A 21518-nucleotide genomic window follows, 5' to 3' on the forward strand; every position below is an offset into this window, starting at 1 on the left:
ACCAGCCCATAGTAAAACTTAAGGCACCATGACATTTAAACGTCGCTTAAATTAGATTTACCTTCTCTGGTCTAAACCGGATATGACCTCATAAGATTCTGCTATAAAAGAATCCACTCAGCACATCCACTATCATTCTGGTGGGAGTCTCACTAGGGAGAAGTCGTCTCAAGGTAAGGTTGCAGTGGGATGTACTGGGCTATGCATTTGCTATACCTCTGTAGAAACTTACCTTATATCTGAACAAATGTACTTTGTTTCAATAGCACATTGAACCACTTTTGTAGTAGGTCTAACATGACCAAAGCGGAATAAGGTTAAAGATATACCGCAAAAAATACATTATTGAAGAATATGTTATACATATATTTTTTTATATTTTTTTATATTATATTATTTTTTTTTTTTTTTTTATATTATATTATTATATATTTTTTATCATTATTCCTGAATTTTTCCAAGCCTTGTAAATGAAATTTGTGACACTAAAAAATTAAGCTAATATTATGGTATATTATAAAACCAAACGATCCGTTAAGCCTGTTAAATATATTCCAGCGAATGTAGGGGACAATATTAAGATCCCCTATGTATCAATGCTGAATGAGAAATATTGTTCCTATAGATATTTGTCACTGGTGCCCTGAGGACTTTCGAAAAACCTCCACATCAGATCGAGAGTTTTTTTCATTTATGCGTGGTATGTAAAACTTATATTGTCCTATAAACATCAGGATTAAGAAGCATGGAAGTTAATTATAACTATTTCCCAATTGATAGGCTTATAGCCTTTTTAAAAGGTTGTGGAAAATCCTTACCACTAGTGAGATTTTCGTCACACATTCCTGGAGGACTATTGGAATAAAACCTCTACATCAAAACGATAAATATTCACTTTTATACGTGGTATGTAAAACTTATATTTACACATGTTTTATAAACCCCATAATTAAATGGCATGGATGCTAACTATACACCATCTCCCTATTGACAGGCTGATAGCCTTTTAAAAAGTTGTGAAAATCCTCACTATAAGTGAGAAAAAATCCTTCCACCTAAGTTTTGGACAGATCTCCCCCCACATGTGGTACGTAAGACAGTTGTATTACTACTTATATTCCCTAAAATAAGCTTCTTAGGGCTAATACTATATACTTTTCCTCCAGATAGGCTATCACGCCTCTCCTAACAAGGGGTCACTAAATAGTGAAAAGTCCAATCCGGGCATTTTTGCCGTCGGACCCCACATTATTACCGCAGGTAATATTTAATTCTACATGCTATCCTCCTTATCCTTTTCCTCCAAAAAAATCTGATTAGAAAATCACTTTATCTCTCTAGATTGTGGGAAGTTCTACTAAAGCCTACACTTCCGTCAGTGATTGTTTTTATACTGTTCTTTCGTGGTATGTACCTCCTTCTTCATTGTACCTCATTATTGTATTTCTTTTTAAACCTAAAAACATTGATTGAACAGTGTTATTTATGTTATTTATGTTTGGCATTCTTTCTACCACTTGCAGTGCATGTGCGCATAAAAAAAACCCCTGATGAAGCCTTCCTGAAAGGCGAAACGCGTTGGGTTATTTTTCTGTTGACTTGAAAGAACACAACAATGGATTTTTAAGAAAAAGTTTTAATAAATCATCCTGTTTATACAAAGTTGTATGTATCAATTTGTAAAGTGAAATATTACACTCATACCAGGTGGTGGAATACATACTTAGCGCTATCTATATCTTGGTTTCCACATATATATATATATATATATATATATATATATATATATATATATATATATATGGAGAGCAATAGTGGGTTGGCGCCCCTAATGTTGATCACTCCAATTAGATCAACCAAGCCTTAGTCAATATAAATCTAGCACATAGGAAAAAAGTCCATTCAATCTTTAAATATTTATTAAAAAGTCTTTTCTTTCCACACAGTGGTAATAGTTATTCCAGATCTTTGTACATGTCATTGATACATCTCTGGTACATGGAAACAGCAGAAGAAAGTAACCCAACGCGTTTCGCCCCTGAATGTCACATTCAGACTGAACCAGTGACCAGAGCACATCTAATAAGGGTGAGGATTGCCTCCTGGAGCACCCCTGATTCTGTACTGAATTTATCACTTTTTAAATTGTATTAAGCTGGACCTACCTGATATCTAGCTCTTAAACCAACTGGGCTCCCTCCAGATCCTTTAGGAAGACAGTTATCATCATTTTTATCCACTATAGGTATAGCCACCTCTAAAGGCTCCTTTTTGGAAAATTGTTGTTTAAAGGGAGAAAGGAATCTTTTATAGCAACATTGTTTGGAAAAAAATCTTTCCCCACCAACTGGTCCTCCTACATAGACATTGGAAATAGTTAACCCCTGATGAAGTCCCGCTAAAGGGGCGAAACGCGTTGGGTTACTTTCTTCTGCTGTTTCCATGTACCAGAGATGTATCAATGACATGTACAAAGATCTGGAATAACTATTACCACTGTGTGGAAAGAAAAGACTTTTTAATAAATATTTAAAGATTGAATGGACTTTTTTCCTATGTGCTAGATTTATATTGACTAAGGCTTGGTTGATCTAATTGGAGTGATCAACATTAGGGGCGCCAACCCACTATTGCTCTCCATATTTTCCCCCCTATCCCCCATCCAACAGGGGATTCAGTGAGTAGGGCAGCCCCGTATAACTTGACCATAAATTCTGTGGCGCGACACAAGGGTCTGTTCACCATATATATATATATATATATATATATCTGAAAAAGAGAATGAGATGGGCGCCTCCTAGTGCAGTATTTTGATATTCAAATCACAGATCCCTTCACCTTTAAGTGAAAAGAAACACCCCAATAGTTGCAAGTGTACCATTTTAAGTGATTTTTAACCACTGTATTATGAGCTCAATCACACAATGCCATTGGATATCAGGAAACCTTGATCCTTCCAGTCCCAGTTCTTATCCTCAGATGGCCATATATGCAAGGAAGAGATAAGAATAGACTAGTGTAATATTGCTAAAACAATTTATTAGAATGCCAAACTAGACAAAAATTGCCTGTACAGTGTATCAAAAAAACACATGCTTATCTGGTGAATAGTTGCAGTACGTCATTCGTCACCATAGTACAGAGTCCCCTCATCGCGTTTCATCCAATTGCCATCAGGCAGGACTTCCTCAGGAGTGTGACTCTAATGTGCTCCATAACCCATATTTATACCCCTCTTAATGCATCAATTTCCGGAGTGGGAATCTCGCCATCGCAGGCTCCTCACTACCGGTCCGGCGGGAACGCACAGGTCACTTCCGGTCCCGGCCTGGTCCCTTCCGGTTCCGGTCCGGTGGAACGCACATGTCACTTCCGGGAGCAAAATCTTCTAAACCCGAACAGGAGTTGTCCAAAAGAATGGACATATGCCAAAAAATCTTCAATGACATGGAAATAGTAACTCATATAGGGAATAGGACTTTGGATGATAAGTTCTGGGATATCGAAAGGGTACTAGCTAAAGAAATCGGGACCAGTATAGAGCAATATATTAAGATGGATAGGGTACCGAGAGGTTTGAGGGTCCAGAAGGAACCCACTTTTACGAACACGAATGAGTGTTTTTTGAAACCATGGGATGACTACTCCATCAGACCCTACATGACTGCTCCATCAGATTGATGACACTAATTGTGGAGAAAAAAAACAGAGATCTGTTGAGAATAGAGAAGGACCTGAAAGAAAAAGAGAAAGTTAGAGGAATATAAGAATAGTAAAACTAGAGAAAACTGAAGAGGAAGTCATATGCACTAAGGAAAAGAAACATAAAAAAGACAAACAAGATTATGTTAGTAACAGAATTAAGAGATGGAATGAAAACTCAACGGCCGGGAATGAAGGCAGTATAAAGAGTCGAGAATTGTACCGCAAGGACAGAACAGAAAGCAGCAAGGAACACCTAGGAGAGCTAATTTAAAATAAAAAACAGATTTAGGGTTTTAACACAGCAGAAAGAGGAAAAGAAACCGGACGTTTTTTTATCCAGAGCGGCCTCAGAAAATCCGCAAAGGAGGATCCTGGAGGTCAAAGAAGTGGTACACAGAGCGACACCACTAAAAAGAAGGCTAACAGAAAATGAGGAACAAGAGGAGGGGGGTCTAAGCGAATATATCAAAATAAGGAACATCAGGAGATAGAAGGAGAGTATAAGATGGGAGACGGAGGCATTTACAACCTATCAAATCATAATTTGACGAAAATGGAGATCACATTATTAAATAAAGGTCTGTCTTTTGCCCCAAGCTCAGATGTAAATCAATTCGAGGACTTTACAGATTTAAATAAAGGCATTTTGCCAAAAAAGAGACTGTAAATACTGAAGTAACAGCAGAAACAACATCTAAATCAGGCCTGAAACCGGTCTCAAAGTTTTATCCTCTAGAATCCAAAAGCACACAAATTGATTTGTTTTACGAACTTACAAAAAAAGATTTAGAAGGATTGAATATAAAGAAATCAAAACCAACTAATTTAACGAATTTTGAAGTAATTCTGAAAAGTGCGGACTATATATATATATATATATTCAGAAGTAATTCTGAATAGGTTGGACTATAAAGGAGAAGCTATGAGACTGTTGGGGGACGAAAAGTCGTACAAACTACTCCCTAAAGATCCAACATTGGATTTTTTAGCGGAACTTAGACCTATTCTAGTAAATGCCTTACATCAAAAAAACTATTAATAAAGAAGAATATCAATACTTGATAAAAACAATTCCGGTTATACCGGTTTTTTATTTTCTCTCCAAAATCCAACGCGATTGGATAACCCTCCCGGAAGGCCAATAGTTTTGGGAATAGATTCCCTTACCTCTGGTCTTTCGGAATACGTTGAGGTATTCCTCAAAAAATATGTACCTGATCTAACATCTTATATAAAGGACACGACAGCCATCCTGCAAACCTTAGAAGGTATCACCTGGAAAAAAGAGTACCTTTGGGTAACAGTAGACATACAGTCACTGTATACATCAATCACTCATGAAAAAGGGATTGAATCGTGTAGGGAATTTTTGGATAATGATCAGAGTCTGGAGGATGCCCATAAAGAATTAGTGTGCACTCTAATTAGATTCATATTGAGTCATAATTATTTTAAATTCTTAGAGCTGTTCTACATACAGGTTTGTGAAACAGCTATGGGTACAGTCTTCGCTCCCAGCTTCGCCAATTTGCATATGGGGAGCTGGGAAAAGAAGAATATTCATGAGAATAACCCATTTTTAAATCGGATTGCACTATACAAACGATATATAGACGACAGTCTAATAATATGGGATGGAAGACTTCGACATGTTCATGAAAGGTTTAGAAGAGAATGAGTACAACTTATCGTTCACCTGCGTATTACATGCGGTTTTAAATATATTGGCAAAACAAAACGCCAGTTGATGCTGAGATTTCAGGAACACGTGAGAGGAATAAGAAATAAAATTGAATGCTCCCCACCCCCAGCGGTACTACGCTAATTGTGTACATTGCGCCCACCGGGGAGGACTGTCATGGCGGCCGGGAGTGCAGGGAGCCGAGTGCCGGAAGCGCCGGGGACATCCTGGATGGTAAGTATAATGCACACTACACACAACATGCAGTAACACAATCATATCCCCACTATCCATGTCATATCCCCAGTGTCCACGTGGGTGTGGAGTTCATTTTAGAAAGTGTGGCGAGCGCAGCGCACCCCGCAAGGGTACGCTTATCTGCGTCTGCTCGCCACACTTTCTAAAATTAACTCCCCGCACACGTGGACAATGGGGGTATGACGTGGATAGTGGGGATATGATCCTTTATGTATTAGCACGGCTCCAGTTACATAAATTATGTAATTTGCGTAAGTTACGTAATTTGCATAATTTACGTAGTTTACTTAGCCAGCATAGTGGTGTATTGGTATTCTCAATACACCACTACGCAAACTACGTAAGGGGCGCCCTGCTTATACATAAGTACCGTTTATGATCCAATGGATGATCCAACACAACAGTACAGTTCTCACAGATAAGACCCTACGCGTTTCGTCCACTAGGACTTTATCAGGGGTGATCTGGATCTAGTATGATAGGTGTAATAGAACTGGTATTCTTCAAGAATAAGTTGTAAAAAACTGACGACGCCAGTTCTTTTAACCAAAATAAAGACCCAAGACTTCATTTGAATCCAGTGTATGTGCTCCTATTCCCAGTAATATATTAATATTTATATACACACACAGGATCACATACAACAATAAGTGAATACAAAGACATGCCTTAAATAGCATGTTGGGTTGTAAGACGCCAGCTCCATGCCAGTGTGGCTGCACCAGTCCCGCCTCTGGTCACTTTTGGTAATGGCGAGCTGGGACCCACCCCCATTGCTGTGGAGACGCCGGCATATGTATATCCAAATATGAGTGCATTGCAATAATAATGACATTCAATGATAAACAATACAAGGGCTTGTAGTGTGGTGGTGTATATTAAAAAAACATTTATAATGCTAAAATCAGTTGCACCTATAAATTCGACCTATGTACAAGAAAAACATACAACGAGCTCTGGGCACTCATTTACAGCGCTATCCAATATATTGCGCTTAATTTGAATAGCCCTTGTAGTATAGTACAGGAGTTCTCAACTCCAGTCTTCAATTACCACCAACAGGTCATGTTTTGTGGATTTCTTTCATCATGCACAGATGAGTTAATCTAAATTGCTGAGTGAGTAATTGTCCTATCTGCTTCTACAGACAGACTTCTAAATACATGACCAGCTGGGTAAACTTGAGGAATGAGAACTACTGATATAATAATTTTTCCAACACTACTCAACTGCAAGTATTCTGATAGGATTTGCGCAAATCAATGAAAAGTTGAATTAGACTACACTGGACAGGTTAAAATAATATTGTAATTTCTTACCGAGTGAAGAGGAAAGAATCCATAGGAATCCAGTAGTACTAGGTGCTTTACAGACTCAGGAAATGCAGAGGCAAACTACAAAATAGTTAAGTATGAGTAAGTACAAAAAACACAAAAGAAGACATGAAATATCATCATGTATAAATCCATATTTAATTAAAAGTGTAGTGTAATACTTCTCATCTGACTTTATCATAATAAACAAAATGCATGAGATGTAGTCATTGGGGCTGATGATGAGGTAGACTATATGCTAGTTAGTTGAATGTAAAATGGGCAAAATGGTCTTGAGTATGCTTACAAAGCAGCATGCGGATTCAGCATTGAATCCCGGCGGTCTGAATCCCGGCGGTCAGAATCCCGACAGCCGAAATGCCGACAAGGGGGGGACGTGGATCGCCCCCCCTTGCGGGCTCGCTGCGCTCGCCACGCAGCGGGCCCGGTGCCTCGCTACGCTCGGCACACTAATTTATTCTCCCTCCAGGGGTGTTGTGGACACCCCAGGAGGGAGAAAGTGTCGGCATTTCGGCGGTCGGGATTCCGGCGTCGGGATTCTGAACGCCGGGATTCTGAACGCCGGGATCCCGACTGCCGGGATTGTAACTGCATCCCCAGCATGCACGTGGGACGCGTATTATGTTACATGTATTATGTTACATGTATTACGCTGTGCTCGCCACACTATATAAAATCAACTCCATGCTAATTCCGTAGTGGGGGTATGAAAGGTCAGACAGACGCGCCCCGCCGCCCCTTGCCACACTTCAGGATGACGTGGATAGTGGGGGGAGGGGGGCCAAACTAAATGACATTACATGTAATTTAGTGGAATAGCACATGAAATGCCATGATTGTATGTGCAATGACACCATTAAAAAGAAAGGGTTAAAAAAAAATCGCATCCCATGCCATTATTGTATGGCATAGGATGCGATTGTTTTTATCGCACCCCATCGCATCGCATGGCATACAATAATGGCATGCAATGCGATGGGATGCGATTTTTTATCGCATCCTATCTTTTTAATGTATTCACTGACTTAGACCAGTCAATACATTACATACAATAATCGCATCGCATGCCATACAATAATGGCATGCGATGCGATTTCACTACCCTGAATAGCCCACTAAGCAAATGCCGTAGTGGGCACCGTGATAATACACAAGTACCGTTTCTTTTTCTTAAGGTGCCCATACACATTACAATAATTGTATACAATATCGCATCTCATCGCATTGCATAGGTTTTGCAATGCAATGAGATGAGATCTAGTACAAAAAGTATGTGCTGCACATACTTTTTGTACTAGATCTCATCTCATTGCATTGCAAAACCTATGCAATGCGATGAGATGCGATATTGTATACAATATTGTATTCACTAATTGTAACATGTATGGGCACCTTTACAGTCACTTTTATTTGATTTTAATGTTATTATAATAGGTCATCCATGTTAGTTACTTCACTGAAAATACCCTTGTTTGAAAATCAATAAAATTTATTTCAAATATAAAAAAAGTGTGTATAAATTTCTGATGTATGCCTGGACCAAACTTGATGCATGGGCTACTGGTGCACTGTTCTATGCATGTGTATTACAATGTATTTTTTGCATGCTGCATGCATTGAACACAGGATCAGCCATATTGTTGTTAAATAACTGCATTATATTCACTGCAATATATTCATATCAAATATATAATACAATATTTTGAATATTATTGAATATTAAATATTAACTTCAGAAATCATGGTTATATTATTTACAGGCCGTTAATAAGTGTGGAACCACTCCAGAGTCTACACACATGGGTCAGGATGCAATCACACCAATGGTTTTGCCTTGTAATTGATCGCCACAGCCACCGTAACCAGGCATCATTACATCTGGTCCCTAATATGGGAGCAGGGAAAACTTCTTATGCCATCTTGAAGTTGGTAACCTTGCATTCTTGGTAATATTCCATTTTTATAAATAGAAGCAGTCGCCCCCCCCCCCCCACCCCACCCCCCACGGCAATAAACTGGCAGCTGTGAGGGGATCACGGCGTGCGAGGGTGGGGGTGGCTCTGCAGGCAGAGGGCGGCCTTAACAAGACTCACAGAGCTGCCTGTCAACCAAAATAACCCCCAGTGTCTCTTGCAGCATAGACAGGGCAACCCTTGACATGTTCCTCTAAAGTGGGATATCTACATTAATTACCAGGTCCAATTAATACAAGTACGGGTGATTTGGAACATTCCAGTAACATCAATTTGATGCATATCCACTAAGAGTGATATATAAAACTAGGACAATCCAAATACCCAAAGATGCTTATTATGCAATTTTATAAATGTAAGTGAATGCACATGTTTTTTTAAATAATCTATGTAAAATCTGGTATATTAAAACTAGTTTTTTATTTTCTAAATTGTGTGGATAGATTCTTACATATCAGTCCAGTTTAACTCAATATATTAGTGCAGATACAAAGTTATTTGATTTATTATTGGATCTCCCATAATGCTAGAGAAACGCTTTTCACAGCCTGTCTGTGTGCGAGTGTCCTGAGCACTTTATTTTGTGCTGCCCAGCAGTCCAGTATTTCCTACAGTCTTCAAAAATCCAGTCCAGTCCATCTGGTAATTCTCCAGCCCAGTATGTTCTTTTTTTTTTTTTTTTTTTAATTATCCTTTTTTCAACATAAAATTGTTTATATTGTGGAGTGTAATTCCCTGAATATTTGTCAGGGACCACGTCCAGCTTCATCTTCAACATTTGAAGAAAGAATATTCCACTTCTCTAAAACCTTTATAGGATTCCAAACAGCTAAATTACCGTAAGTTATGGTATGCTGTTTATCATGACCTCAAGAATTAAAGATACCCTTATATGCTAGAAAACCGCAATAAAAACAGTGGGGTGTATTCAATTACTTCACTTTGTAAAACAAAACCTTTTGTGAGTGGAAGAAAAACCCAATCAACCTGAGAAAGGAACGTATTTTAATATTGTTAATTCTTTATATGTATATGGTGTATAAAATAGAGCGAATGAGGTAGTAAATGGTGCAACTTAGTGTTTTTTTTACATTGTGTCCTTTTGAAATGTGGTGACATCAGCTTTTTGACGCACCAGTGTAGCAAGAATTCCCAATTATCACAATAATTCCAGTATATTCTTCAGTTTTCAGTGGGATAGGCCAGTCTGCCTGGAGATTCTCCAGTCCAGTATATTCTTCAGGAGTCCAGTCCACCTGGTAACTCCCTGGTCCAGTATGTTTTTCAGTGACCCAGTCCAGCTGGTAAGTCTCCAGATTCAAATAATTGCATTTGTATAGTCGTCAACTGTTCAACAGTCCAGTTCACACCATCTCAGTTCCTCTGTCCCACTACCTTCCATTTTATCCAGTCTTCATTCTATCTGTAGTTACTGAACTAGTGAGAGGACTCAGGCAGAGTGCTGCGACCAGCACATGCGGTGCCACAGAAGATTATACCTCCTTGCTGGGGTTCCTGATGAAAACCCCAGGCATGTTAGATTCTGTGCCCCTGTTCTTAGTTATGACAACCCTCTTCATTAGTAGTACATTGTGAGACTATAAATTCCAAGTAGAAATCCTGACAGGTCACGAGGCCCTCAGCTGGATCCACAAAAAACCCTCTGTAACAGTTTGCTCTTGCCTCACGAATAAATGGACAGGTTGCTTTAGAGTATCGTAACTCGCTTTGAGAGTTTGGAGGCCAAACAGTGATAATGCTTACAGGATGGTGTCTCGGCATCAGGATTCACCACAGGCCACAATGTTTAAGGTTTCAACTACGCCCCAGCATGCTCTGGTGGCCTCAAGTTTACTCTCTCCTCCTAGACTACCGCTTCATTCTTCTGTTCATTTGCCACCACCCAGTAAATTTTATGGAACCATAAAGTTTCAACGAATAGAGGGTTCAAAAACCAGGGTGATGTGCAACCCTCCAATTTCCTGACAGATAAAGCATGGGTGGCATGTGTGGTGTCAGACTATATTAAAGAGAGCCTACAAAAAGGATTTATCATACCATCTACTTCACCAGCTGGGGCAGGATTTTATTGTCAAAAAGAAAGATGGGAGACTTCGTCCTTATATTGATAATTGTACTCTGATTGAGATCACTATTAAAAACAGATATCCCTTGCCATTAAATTATTAAAATGTTCAAAAGAATCAGAAGTGCCACAATATTTACTCAGTTGGGTATATGGGGAGCTTACAACTTAGCCCAAATTCCTGGGCTACACCAATTCAGCTTCCCGGTTACAAATGGACCCAGAAAAATTTAGGCTGCCCTTAACTGGACTCATCCAAAGACCTTAAGATCGAATCAGCGATTTTTGGGCTTCGCCAATTACAAGCGGAATTTCATCAAAGGGTTCTCAACAACAATAAGTACTATTTACTCGTAAAGGACCAGACCCTTCCAATTGGCCTCAAGGCCATCTTAGCCTTTGAGCAGCTTATAAAGGCCTTCATCACAGTTCTGGTCCTCCATCAACTGGATACCAATCGGCAATTCATTTTGGAGGTTGACGTATTGGTGGTGGGAGCAGTTTTTTCTTAGAGGGAAAACTTCATCAATGCAGTTATGTTCAAGGAACTTCTTACACGCCAAGAGAAATGACCCTATAGAAGAACAAGAACGATTAGCTATTGAACTCTCCTTAGAATGGTGGTACCTTTGAAAAGGAGCCACGTTCCCTGTCAACATTTTTTTTTTATTTACTTTATTTACAAAGTGCCCAATTCCTAAATTCAAGATAAGCTGTTGGTCTTAATTCTTACCCAGTTTGATTTTCCTTTGTCTTTTCTTCCTGGAATGCTTCCTTGCAAAGCCGATGCCCATTCAGGTTCCTTTTCTTTAGTAAAGAAAGAAGCAGATAAAAACCATTGCTTTGAATTCTGCTGCTTTTGTCTTCTGTGGATCCGCACTTGTGGCAGGGTCTTCTTTTTGCTTATGCTTCCCAGGTTTCTGGTCATGCAGGAAGCCAAAAAACCCTGGAATCCATCAAGCGTCCATACAGGAGGTCTTCAATGAAAACTGTGAAGAATTTTATTTCATATTCCAATAAATGCTCCCAACAAAAAGTTTCTCATCTCAATCTCCTGGAGGAGAAACCCAGCCTTTATATACAGGTTGAGTATCCCTAATCATTTTGGATAAGGGATACTCAACCTGTATATAAAGGCTGGATTTCCCCTCAGGACCAGAAGAATTTTGGATAACGGATTACTCCATTTTTTGGAATATTTTTATATTTAAATGAGGTATCTTGAATTTATATTGTATAAACACATCAAACACATGAAATACACACAAAAATATTGTACTTGTGCATGAAACAAGGTTTTAAAATATGAAACAAAGTTTGTGTACAATCTCAGACACTGAATTTGAATGCCAAACAATCATGTCCTTGCACATATTTAGTGCCAGTTACATGTTATTTCCCCAGTAGTGCCAGGTACAGATGTCCCCAGTAGGTTTTTAGCAAAAAATTAAAAATCAAAGTACAATTTGAAGACTATGGTTTTCAGAATAATTTGGATAACGGATATTTAGATAAGGGATACTCAACCTGTATACCCAAACTTGGGTACTAGAGTTCTAAAGTCTCCCTGTTACTGCAGTAAATTCATCATTAGAGGTTTTTTGCTAACATCTGGGAGAAAGTTCATACTTCCTTAGCTAAAGCATTTTGCAATTATAAGACATTTTCAAACCTTCATAGGAGGCCAGTTCCAAGCTTTCAAATCGGAGATTGAGTTTTACTATGTACATGGAACATCAGACTTCGGGTTTGTTCCATGAAATTTGTGCCTCATTTCATCAACCCTTAGCCTATCATAAATGTAATCTCTCCTCTCGTTTATAGATATAAGTTGCCTGGTTTCGAATGAATTCCCAATACATTTTATATACCCTTATTGAAACCCTTAAATTGATTCTAAACAACTATTCCTAAGTAACCCAAGGTTCAAACACAATGAGAAGTGGAATTCAAGATAAAAAAGACTCACAACATAATTTCTGTTGGTTACAATAACTCGTTGACTGGAAGGGCTATGGCCACGAAGAACAAAGTTGGGTGAGAGCATCCAATGTAATGCTTCTTGCTTTAAAAAAAAAAAAATTCTCTGGTCCACTATATTCTTTAGTTCTTAAGTGACCCGGTCCAGCCAAGCCTGACTAGGGGCCTTATTTTGGTTCATTCTTTCTGACAAAATCCTTCTTAGATGGGCAAAACCATGTGCACTGCAGGTGGGGCAGATGTAACATGTGCAGAGAGAATTAGATTTGGGTGGGGTTTTACTTCAAAGTGAGATCTATATTGCAGTGTAAAAATAAAGCAGTCAGTATTTTTCCTGCACAGAAACAAAATTACTCACCCAAATCTAATTCTCTCTGCACATGTTACATCTGCCCCCCCTGCAGTGCACATGGTTTTGTCCATCTAAGAAGGATTTTGTCAGAAAGAATGAACCAAAATAAGGCCCTAGGTCTCTGAATTACTAGAAATTCTCTAATTAATGGGGCAGTACGGATGGTGTAATGGTTAGCATTACTGCCTCACAGCACTGAGGTCACGGGTTCGATTCCCACCATGGCTCTAACTGTGTGGAGTTTGTATATTCTCCCTGTGCTTGTGTGGGTTTACTCCGGGTACTCCGGTTTCCTCCCACAATCCAAAAATATACTGGTAGGCTAATTGGGCTCCCAACAAAATGAACTCCAGAATGTCTGTGTGCGTGGGAATATAGATTGTAAGCCCCACTGGGGCAGGGACTGATGTGAATGTTCAAATATTCTCTGTAAAGCGCTGCAGAATATGTATGCGCTATATAAGAAACTGTAATAATAATAATAAAAAATTTTTTTTATACATTCTTCAGCTCTTCAACAGTTCAGGTCACGCCATCTCAGTTTGTCTGCCTCAATGCCTTCCATTTAATCCAGTGTTCTATCCATAGATGCTGAAAAGACCATACCTTCTTGCATGGGTTCCTGGAGAAAACCCCCGGCGTGTTAGATTCAGCACCCCTGTTCTGGTTCACGACAACCTCCTTCACTAGTATCCAGTATCCTTGCAGTACATGCGCAAGAAATATGTCAAGCCTGCAAGATTACAAATTCCAAAACCTGCCAGTACCCAAGGCCCTCAGCCAGACCCACAAAAACCCTCCTGTGTGACAGTGTCACCAGCCCCATTTAGTGGTTATTCAGTTAGCTAGTCTGGCAAAGCATTCAGGACCAAAGAAGCTGTGAGCAGCCATTTCACTTCTCACATAGGCCCTTATTCTGATCGGTGCGGATATATCCGCGTGCGTTCGGCCCGCCGATGTTTTGTGTCTGCGCATGTGCAGAGGCGTCTTTGCGCATGTGCGAGCGGGGCGTACGGCCAAATTCCGCATGATATGTGAACACTCCGAACAGGGGGTGGAGAGGGGCGTGAAGGGCTATTTGGGCTCATTACCATATGCATACGCCCCGCGTTTCATGGGAGTTCCCATGAAAACGCTGGGCGTACGTATGGTAATGCGGCCGTGACGCACGTGTAGGGGGCGGACATATGACATCGCCGGATGTCAGCTGCCCGCCCAGATCTCTGCTTTTGCACGGAAAAATGTCCGTGTGGTCTGAGGTTGCGGGAGCTGGTGGAGCACTCGGTCCTGCATTCGATGGTCTGCGACCATCGAATGATGGGGGAGGTTCCCTTAGATGGAGGAGGCGTATTCCGTGAAAAATACACGTGCAGTCCGTTCGGACAGCTTCTTACCGCATACGGACGGAGTTGGCGATCCGTATGGAAGGCGGGGTTTCGCACGCACGGTCCTGGCCGCATAATCGGCTCCGGCCGCACCGATCAGAATAAGGGCCATAGTCATAGGCAGACATCAAATTATATGTGCTCAACTTGTTATAGTATGCAATGGTGAGTTTCTGACCCTTAACAGTGCCATCATTGACCTGCTTAGTAATGGAAACTAGCTGTATTGTACTGAAGCCTATCTGTTGCACACAAATCTGAGGTGATTTGCATGATACCCTTGCCATGCACACGCGTCAAATCCGCTCCTGCAGCTCATAGAAAAGCATTGATCTGAGATGTTGCAGCATTGCTATTTTGTGCCGGTGCGAATTTTGCGCAACAAACAAGCACGACTGTGGCAACAACTAGCATGACTACATCTGTATGTAATGTCCTGTCTACATATAGCAGTTGTTCATGTTTGCACACTCCATGTTTATGTATGTTTGCCTTCCATTTTTCCATATGCTTATTGTAATTTCATCATATTGTTTCTAGTTACGGTTTTGCCACACATCACATACATGTGTAGAGGAAATTTCCAGAACTGAACAATAAACACCATTCTTCAGATATCAGTAGAGGTGGTTACACTGTAAGCTTGAAATCGCAAAGAGGCATAGTAAAGGCTGACTGCCATGGTCAAGAATCAAGCCCAGGACTAAAAGCACCAGGAAACTGCAATCCTAACCTATGTGCCATATGTGCCATAGAAAATTACAGCAAAGTGGCACATTCTGATAAATATGTATACAAGTAAATAAAAGCTTAATGGAACTTAAATGACAATTGAGTTACAATCTCTGGACTTTATGTAAATTGTCCTGATTTACCCTCTAAAGGCCCCCATACACTACGCGATTTGGCCCCGATTTCACCCGATTCTGGAGGATTGGGCCGAGAAATTGGGTGAAATTGGCCAAATTGCGTACGGTATGACATCTGATCTGATACGCGGTCCCGTGCGCATCGGATCAGATCCGGATGTCGGACGGTCTGCACATAAGATAAATCATGTGCAGCCGTCTGGGGGAGTGGCAGGAGCAGGGGAGCAGGCTGGGAGTGGGGACCGGTCCGGGGGAGCGGCGCGAGATGTAGCTGCAGGCAGGGAGCGGGGACCGCGGCGCAGTGCAAAGCGGTGGGAGAATAGAAAGAAATCCTATTCAAAAGACTGGGCGGCCGCTGCTCTGCGGTCCCCACGGCGAGCGGGAGAATATAAACCATCCTATTCAAAAGACTGGGCGGCCGCTGATTGGCTGAGTTCCCAGCCAATCAGCGGCCGCCCAGTCTTTTTAATAGGATTTCTTTCTATTCTCCCGCCGCGCCCCCGGTCTCTGTGCTCTGCACTGTGCCGCGGTCCCCGCTTCCTGCCTGCAGCTACATCTCGCGCCGCTCCCCCGGACCGGTCCCCACTCCAAGCCTGCTCCTGCCGCTCCCTGGACCGCTCCCCACTCCCAGCCTGCTCCTGCCGCTCCCGCCCCCCCTTGGACCGGTCCCTGCTCCCACGGATTTTTACATGTGATAAATTGCATCCGATTTATCACATGTTAAAAATGGCACATCAAGTGCCAAATCTTATCAAGCTCCCCCGGGGAGCTGCCGGGGAAATCGGGGCTGACTTGTCCTTAGGACAAGTCGCCCTAGTGTATGGGGGCCTTTACTCTTATGCTGGGTACACACCAGAACAATGTGGCATCAATTCCCCCAATTTCAATGTTTTAGATATGATTCCGATCCGATGCACTGGTCATTTGGAGATCCTACCTGCTGCGGTCAGGATTTGCTATACCCCTTTCAGACATACAGCACAATCCCGGGATTTTTCACGTTCACGCGCACAATCCCGGGACTAGGGTATGTCTAAAAGGCTCTACCCGGGATTTTAGTCCTCTAAAATCCCGGATCCTGCGCACCTGCAATGGTCCCGGGATTTTTAAAAACCCGGGTTTGAACCGGGTCTAAAATCCCGGGTAGTATGTCTGAAAGGGGTATCAATGATCCCTTCTGCTTGACTCAGATCATGAGCAGATCGTGTGCTCCAACCAGATCGTGCGACCATCGTACGATTGTCCCACGATCTGCTCACGATCATGATCGTTCTGGGGTGTACCCTACATTAGTCAATTCAATCACCCGCAAACTAAGAACCCCAATTTCAGTTGCAAGATCTTTGCTTTGGATCACAATATGCAATTAGTTATTTACTAGCATAATTTCACTCCCACACAGAAAAATTCACATATTGTCTTACCAGTCCACCAACAACGCCACCTAAATGTAATAAAAATAAACGTTAAAAATATAATGTTTCCTTAGAAATACTGAAATGGCCATCTGTTGGCTATTGAATAATTAAAAATATATATATTTCTTACCCATGCTGTGAGCTAGAATAGAAAAATGTTTCCATCCTAAATCTGAAAAAAAAAAAAAAAAGTATGAGAAGTTGGCTCTGCAGATCAGGTTGAGGTGAGGGAGCATGGCAGTATATAGGATCCATTTATTTGTTTATCTTTGTATTTTACCTAGTCTGGGGATGAAATGTAACACACAATAAATGGAGAGCAAGAGTGGAAGGGTGCACACAAGAGTACAGGAAGAATACTATCAGGCGCTCATCCACTAAGGTACAGCCTATAAAATCACTGTTTGTGCACATTAAATAAAATCAGTACCTACTGTACTGCACTGCACAAAGTTCCAACAAGAATCCATGTCAGAAAGTCAGCCACAGGAGAATCACTACTTGTTATGAGAGCACAGGCATCCACAAGAGAGAGAGGGAGTGAACTTGAGAAAGTACAAAAGCATGTGTCACAACAGAAGTTTCTAGAAAGATATTTGAGGTTTTAAATAAACTGGAGTATTTTTGTTTAAGATGACAGGACCAAAAAACTATTATTATTATTATTATATTTTAATTTATAAGGCACCACAAGTGGTACGCAGCGCCGTACATATAGCATATATAAGATCAATACAGGGTACATAATAAGATATACTTATATTATTTTATAAAATTAGCACAGATTGCTCATATTAAATGCAAATGAATTTGATGAAAAAGCAATCAGTGTTGTGTAACTGTATCTACATGGGATATGGTCGTATTGTCGACAGCACTTAGGTCGACAGTCATTAGGTCAACACCGTTGGGTCAACAGGTGGCAAGGTCGACAGGTGGCAATGTCGACATGGGTTTAGGTCGACACAGCGTTAGGTCAACCTGGGTTAGGTCGACAGGTCGGAAGGTCGACATGTTTTTTTACAGTTTTTTGAGCCAACATGTGCCGACAGGCGGTATTACATGCCCTACCATCCACTAGGGCAGGGGTGGGGAAACCCGTATGCGGCCCCCGTAACTGGTCTGAGTGGCCCAATTTGTAAGATACATTTTTACATATGGATTTTTTCCCCATACAAACGGCCCTTGGAACAAAAAAGGTTCCCCACCCCTGCACTAGGGGTGGCAGAATAACATAGTGTGCCGAGCGCAGCAAGGCACCGTGCCTGAAGCATTGCGAGCGTAGTGAGGGGCTGCGGTTGACTTCCAACTGTGTCGACATTCGGGTAAAAAAAACAGTAAAAAAAAAAATCATGCCGACCTTCCGACCTGTCAACCTTCCGACCTAACCCATGACGACCTAACGCTGTCAACCTAAACCCATGTCAACCTTCACGCCTGTCGACCCAATGGTGTTGACCTAATGACTGTCGACCTAAGTGCTGTCGACAATACGATCCACACCCATCTACATAACGTATGCTCCATGACAACTTTTCTTAATTTACATCGGTACTTGTTTCCTAGCACGGCGCCACCGACTTTAATCTTATGGCATCGGGTCACATCGCATTGCATGCGACTCGATCGCATTCGATGCAATGCGATGAGACCCGATTTTTAATTGTACAGTCACCCAGATGGGTGATTAGTATGTTAAATGCACCCCCAGACCCCATTTTTAATTGTACAGCGACCCAGATGGATGATAATGCACCCCCATTGTTAACGTCACCCCCACTATGAATGGCAACCCGAAGAATGGCGAGCACGCGAGGGGTGGCGTTACGTGTCCTCCGACCTTTTCATACCCCCACTATCCACGTCGGCGTGGAGTTGAATTCAGATAGTGTGGCGAGCGCAGCGAGCCACCGAGCCCGAAGTGTGGCGAGCGGACGCGGATTACTTCACATGTATTCCGCGTCCCCTCGCCACGCTTTGGGCTCAGTGGCTCGCTGAGCTCGCCACACTATCTAAATTCAACTCCACGCCGACGTGGATAGTGGCGGTATGAAAAGGTCGGAGGACACGTAACGCTTTGGGTTGGTGTTGATAGTGGGGGTGGCGTTAATAATGGGGGTGCATTTCACATATTAATTACCCATCAGGGTGGGTGTACAATTAAAAATCGGGTCTGGGGGTCCATTTAACATAGTAATTAGGCATCAGGGTACCTTTTTAATGTAAAATCGGGTCTCGTCGCATCGCATCGCATGCCATTGTAATGGAACGCGATGCAACGTGATGTTTAAATTGTACAGCATTGTACAGAAAACTTTGAAAACCCTCATATCGGGTCAGATCAGGTCCCATTGTATACCTTAACTAATGGTATGCGATGGGACCCGACGGGCACCGTGCTAGGAAACAAGTACCGTTACATCTCTAGTACTGGAAGAATTCCAATTTTCCACCATGACTGCCTGAATACTTCATGGCATAAATTTATCAAGATGCACAAAACATTTCTTTAAAATATGTAATCTCTCGCTACTGGTATCTTTTCATTTTAATTCAAGCATATGGTTAACTTAGACCCTAAATCTCTCTTAAATTCTGTCCTATCTCTCTTGCCCCCCCAAGCTACTTGAGAGTTGCCTACACTCGCCTCAGCTAATTTCTTGACTCACACAATTTATTGCATCAACTTCAGTCAAGCTTTCATTCCAAACACTCCACAGAGGCAACACTGACAAGGTAGTGAATAATTTGGACACTGCTAATATAAAATCCATTACTGCAGTTAAAGTGAGGGGAAACAAGATGGAATGGAGATCCACCACCTGAAATGGATCCACCATGGCCCTGCACGGTAATTTCAACCGAAGTGTATGTAATGCTGTCACCGCTGCTGAAATGAAGAAGTGCCACTAAGAGAAGCAAGCTCTTTGCATGATGAAGACAAGATGAGAGGGGGCTTGAGGGACACAGAAGTAGAGAAGTTTTTGGAGGAACATAGGGCATGGTGCTGCTGGAGTGACAGAGATATATATAAGGGTCACTACTGTGGGCATTATGTGTATAAGGGGCACTACTACTGTGACCTTTACGTGTATTAGGGTCACTGCTACTGTGGACATTTTGTGTATAAGGGACATTACGTTGGGAATTATGAAGGTCATTCTGCTTGTTACGCTATGTTGCAAATTCACAATGGGTATCGATATTTTCGCTGGGCGTCCTCGAGGACTTGCATAGCTTCTGGGGTGCTCACAGGGGGGGGCATGCAGGAGGCGGATAGGGGGCATTCGCATGTGCTGCTAATTTAAGGTGCCAGAGAGTGACTTAGATTAGTGAGTGCTTTAGAAATCATTTGATGGTCGGCGACCATCGAATGATTTCGCCCACCCAAGCAAGGCTGCAAATGGATGTATATGCAAATCATCCATTCATAGTGTTGTGGGGAAATTATCGATTAGTCGGGGAGGAGGGGGGCGTTCGCACACATGGCGGGCAGCCTAACAAGGACTTGATAAACAGAAAGTTTTGCAGCTTACTGAGTCAATCTGAATTACCTCCTTTGTGTATAAGCAGAACTTTTGTGGGCATTTTGTGTATAAGCGTCCCCACTGTGGGCATTCTGTATGTAAGCAGCACTAATGTGGGCATTATGTGTAAGTGGCACTACTATTATGGGCATTTTGTGTAATGGAAGCTACTGCTGTGGGCATTATGTGGATTAGTGCCACTACTGTAGCCATTATGTGTAATGGGAACTAATGCTGTGGGAATTGTGTATAAGGGACACTATTGTGTGGCATAACAGATATAAGTGTTATTTCTGCACAGGGTAATGTGACTAAGGGGAACTACATGCAGTGTAATGTGAATAAGATTGTGCTTCTGGGCCTTATTCCAGTTCACTCTTTTTGAACAAAATCCTTCTTAGATGGACAAAACCATGTGCACTGTAGGTGGGGTAGATGTAACTTGTGCAGAGAGAATTAGATTTGGGTGGGGTTTTACTTCAAAGTGAGATCTATATTGCAGTGTAAAAATAAAGCAGCCAATATTTACCCTGCACAGAAACAAAATAACTCACCCAAATCTAATTCTCTCTGCACATGGTTTTGTCCATCTAAGAAGGATTTTGTCAGAAAGTGTGAACTAGAATAAGGCCCTCTGTGTGGCATAATCTGAGTTGTCGATACTATTGTGTGACCACGCCCCTTACTTGTGAGACCACTGCCCCTATATAAAGAATGGTGGGTAAGGCATAAATGCCGGGTGATACCGAAAACCCTAGCCCTGGCCCTGCCTAATTGGGTGGCAGGGGAAGTGTTCCACCACCTCTCTAGGTCTTTCAGTACTCACATCAGTGTCGGAAATCAGGAAGGCAACAAAGGCGACCGCCTCCTATGACAAACTTTGTGTCCCAGCAACTAAAGCCTCCAACTTGGGACAGCCTAGGTACTTCCACTTTTAAAGCATTGGCCGC

At 41.6% G+C, this 21518-nt stretch overlaps 1 protein-coding gene across 4 annotated transcripts in view; it reads right to left on the bottom strand.

Annotated features, from left to right (window-relative positions):
* SERHL2 (serine hydrolase like 2) overlaps positions 1-21518 on the bottom strand; it is a 105894-nt gene that overhangs the window by 57881 nt on the left and 26495 nt on the right. For all 4 annotated transcript variants that reach the window (XM_083156613.1, XM_083156612.1, XM_083156609.1 and 1 more), the window contains 3 exons: positions 17172-17213; positions 17048-17067; positions 6964-7038 (listed from right to left, as the gene is read on the bottom strand). In XM_083156613.1, coding sequence (XP_083012739.1) covers positions 6964-7038; positions 17048-17067; positions 17172-17213 — 137 coding nt within the window. The remainder of the gene's footprint in view (positions 1-6963; positions 7039-17047; positions 17068-17171; positions 17214-21518) is intronic.

The sequence above is a fragment of the Crinia signifera genome, chromosome 8 (assembly GCF_055691185.1).
Source record: "Crinia signifera chromosome 8, ASM5569118v1, whole genome shotgun sequence".
NCBI lineage: Eukaryota > Metazoa > Chordata > Amphibia > Anura > Myobatrachidae > Crinia > Crinia signifera.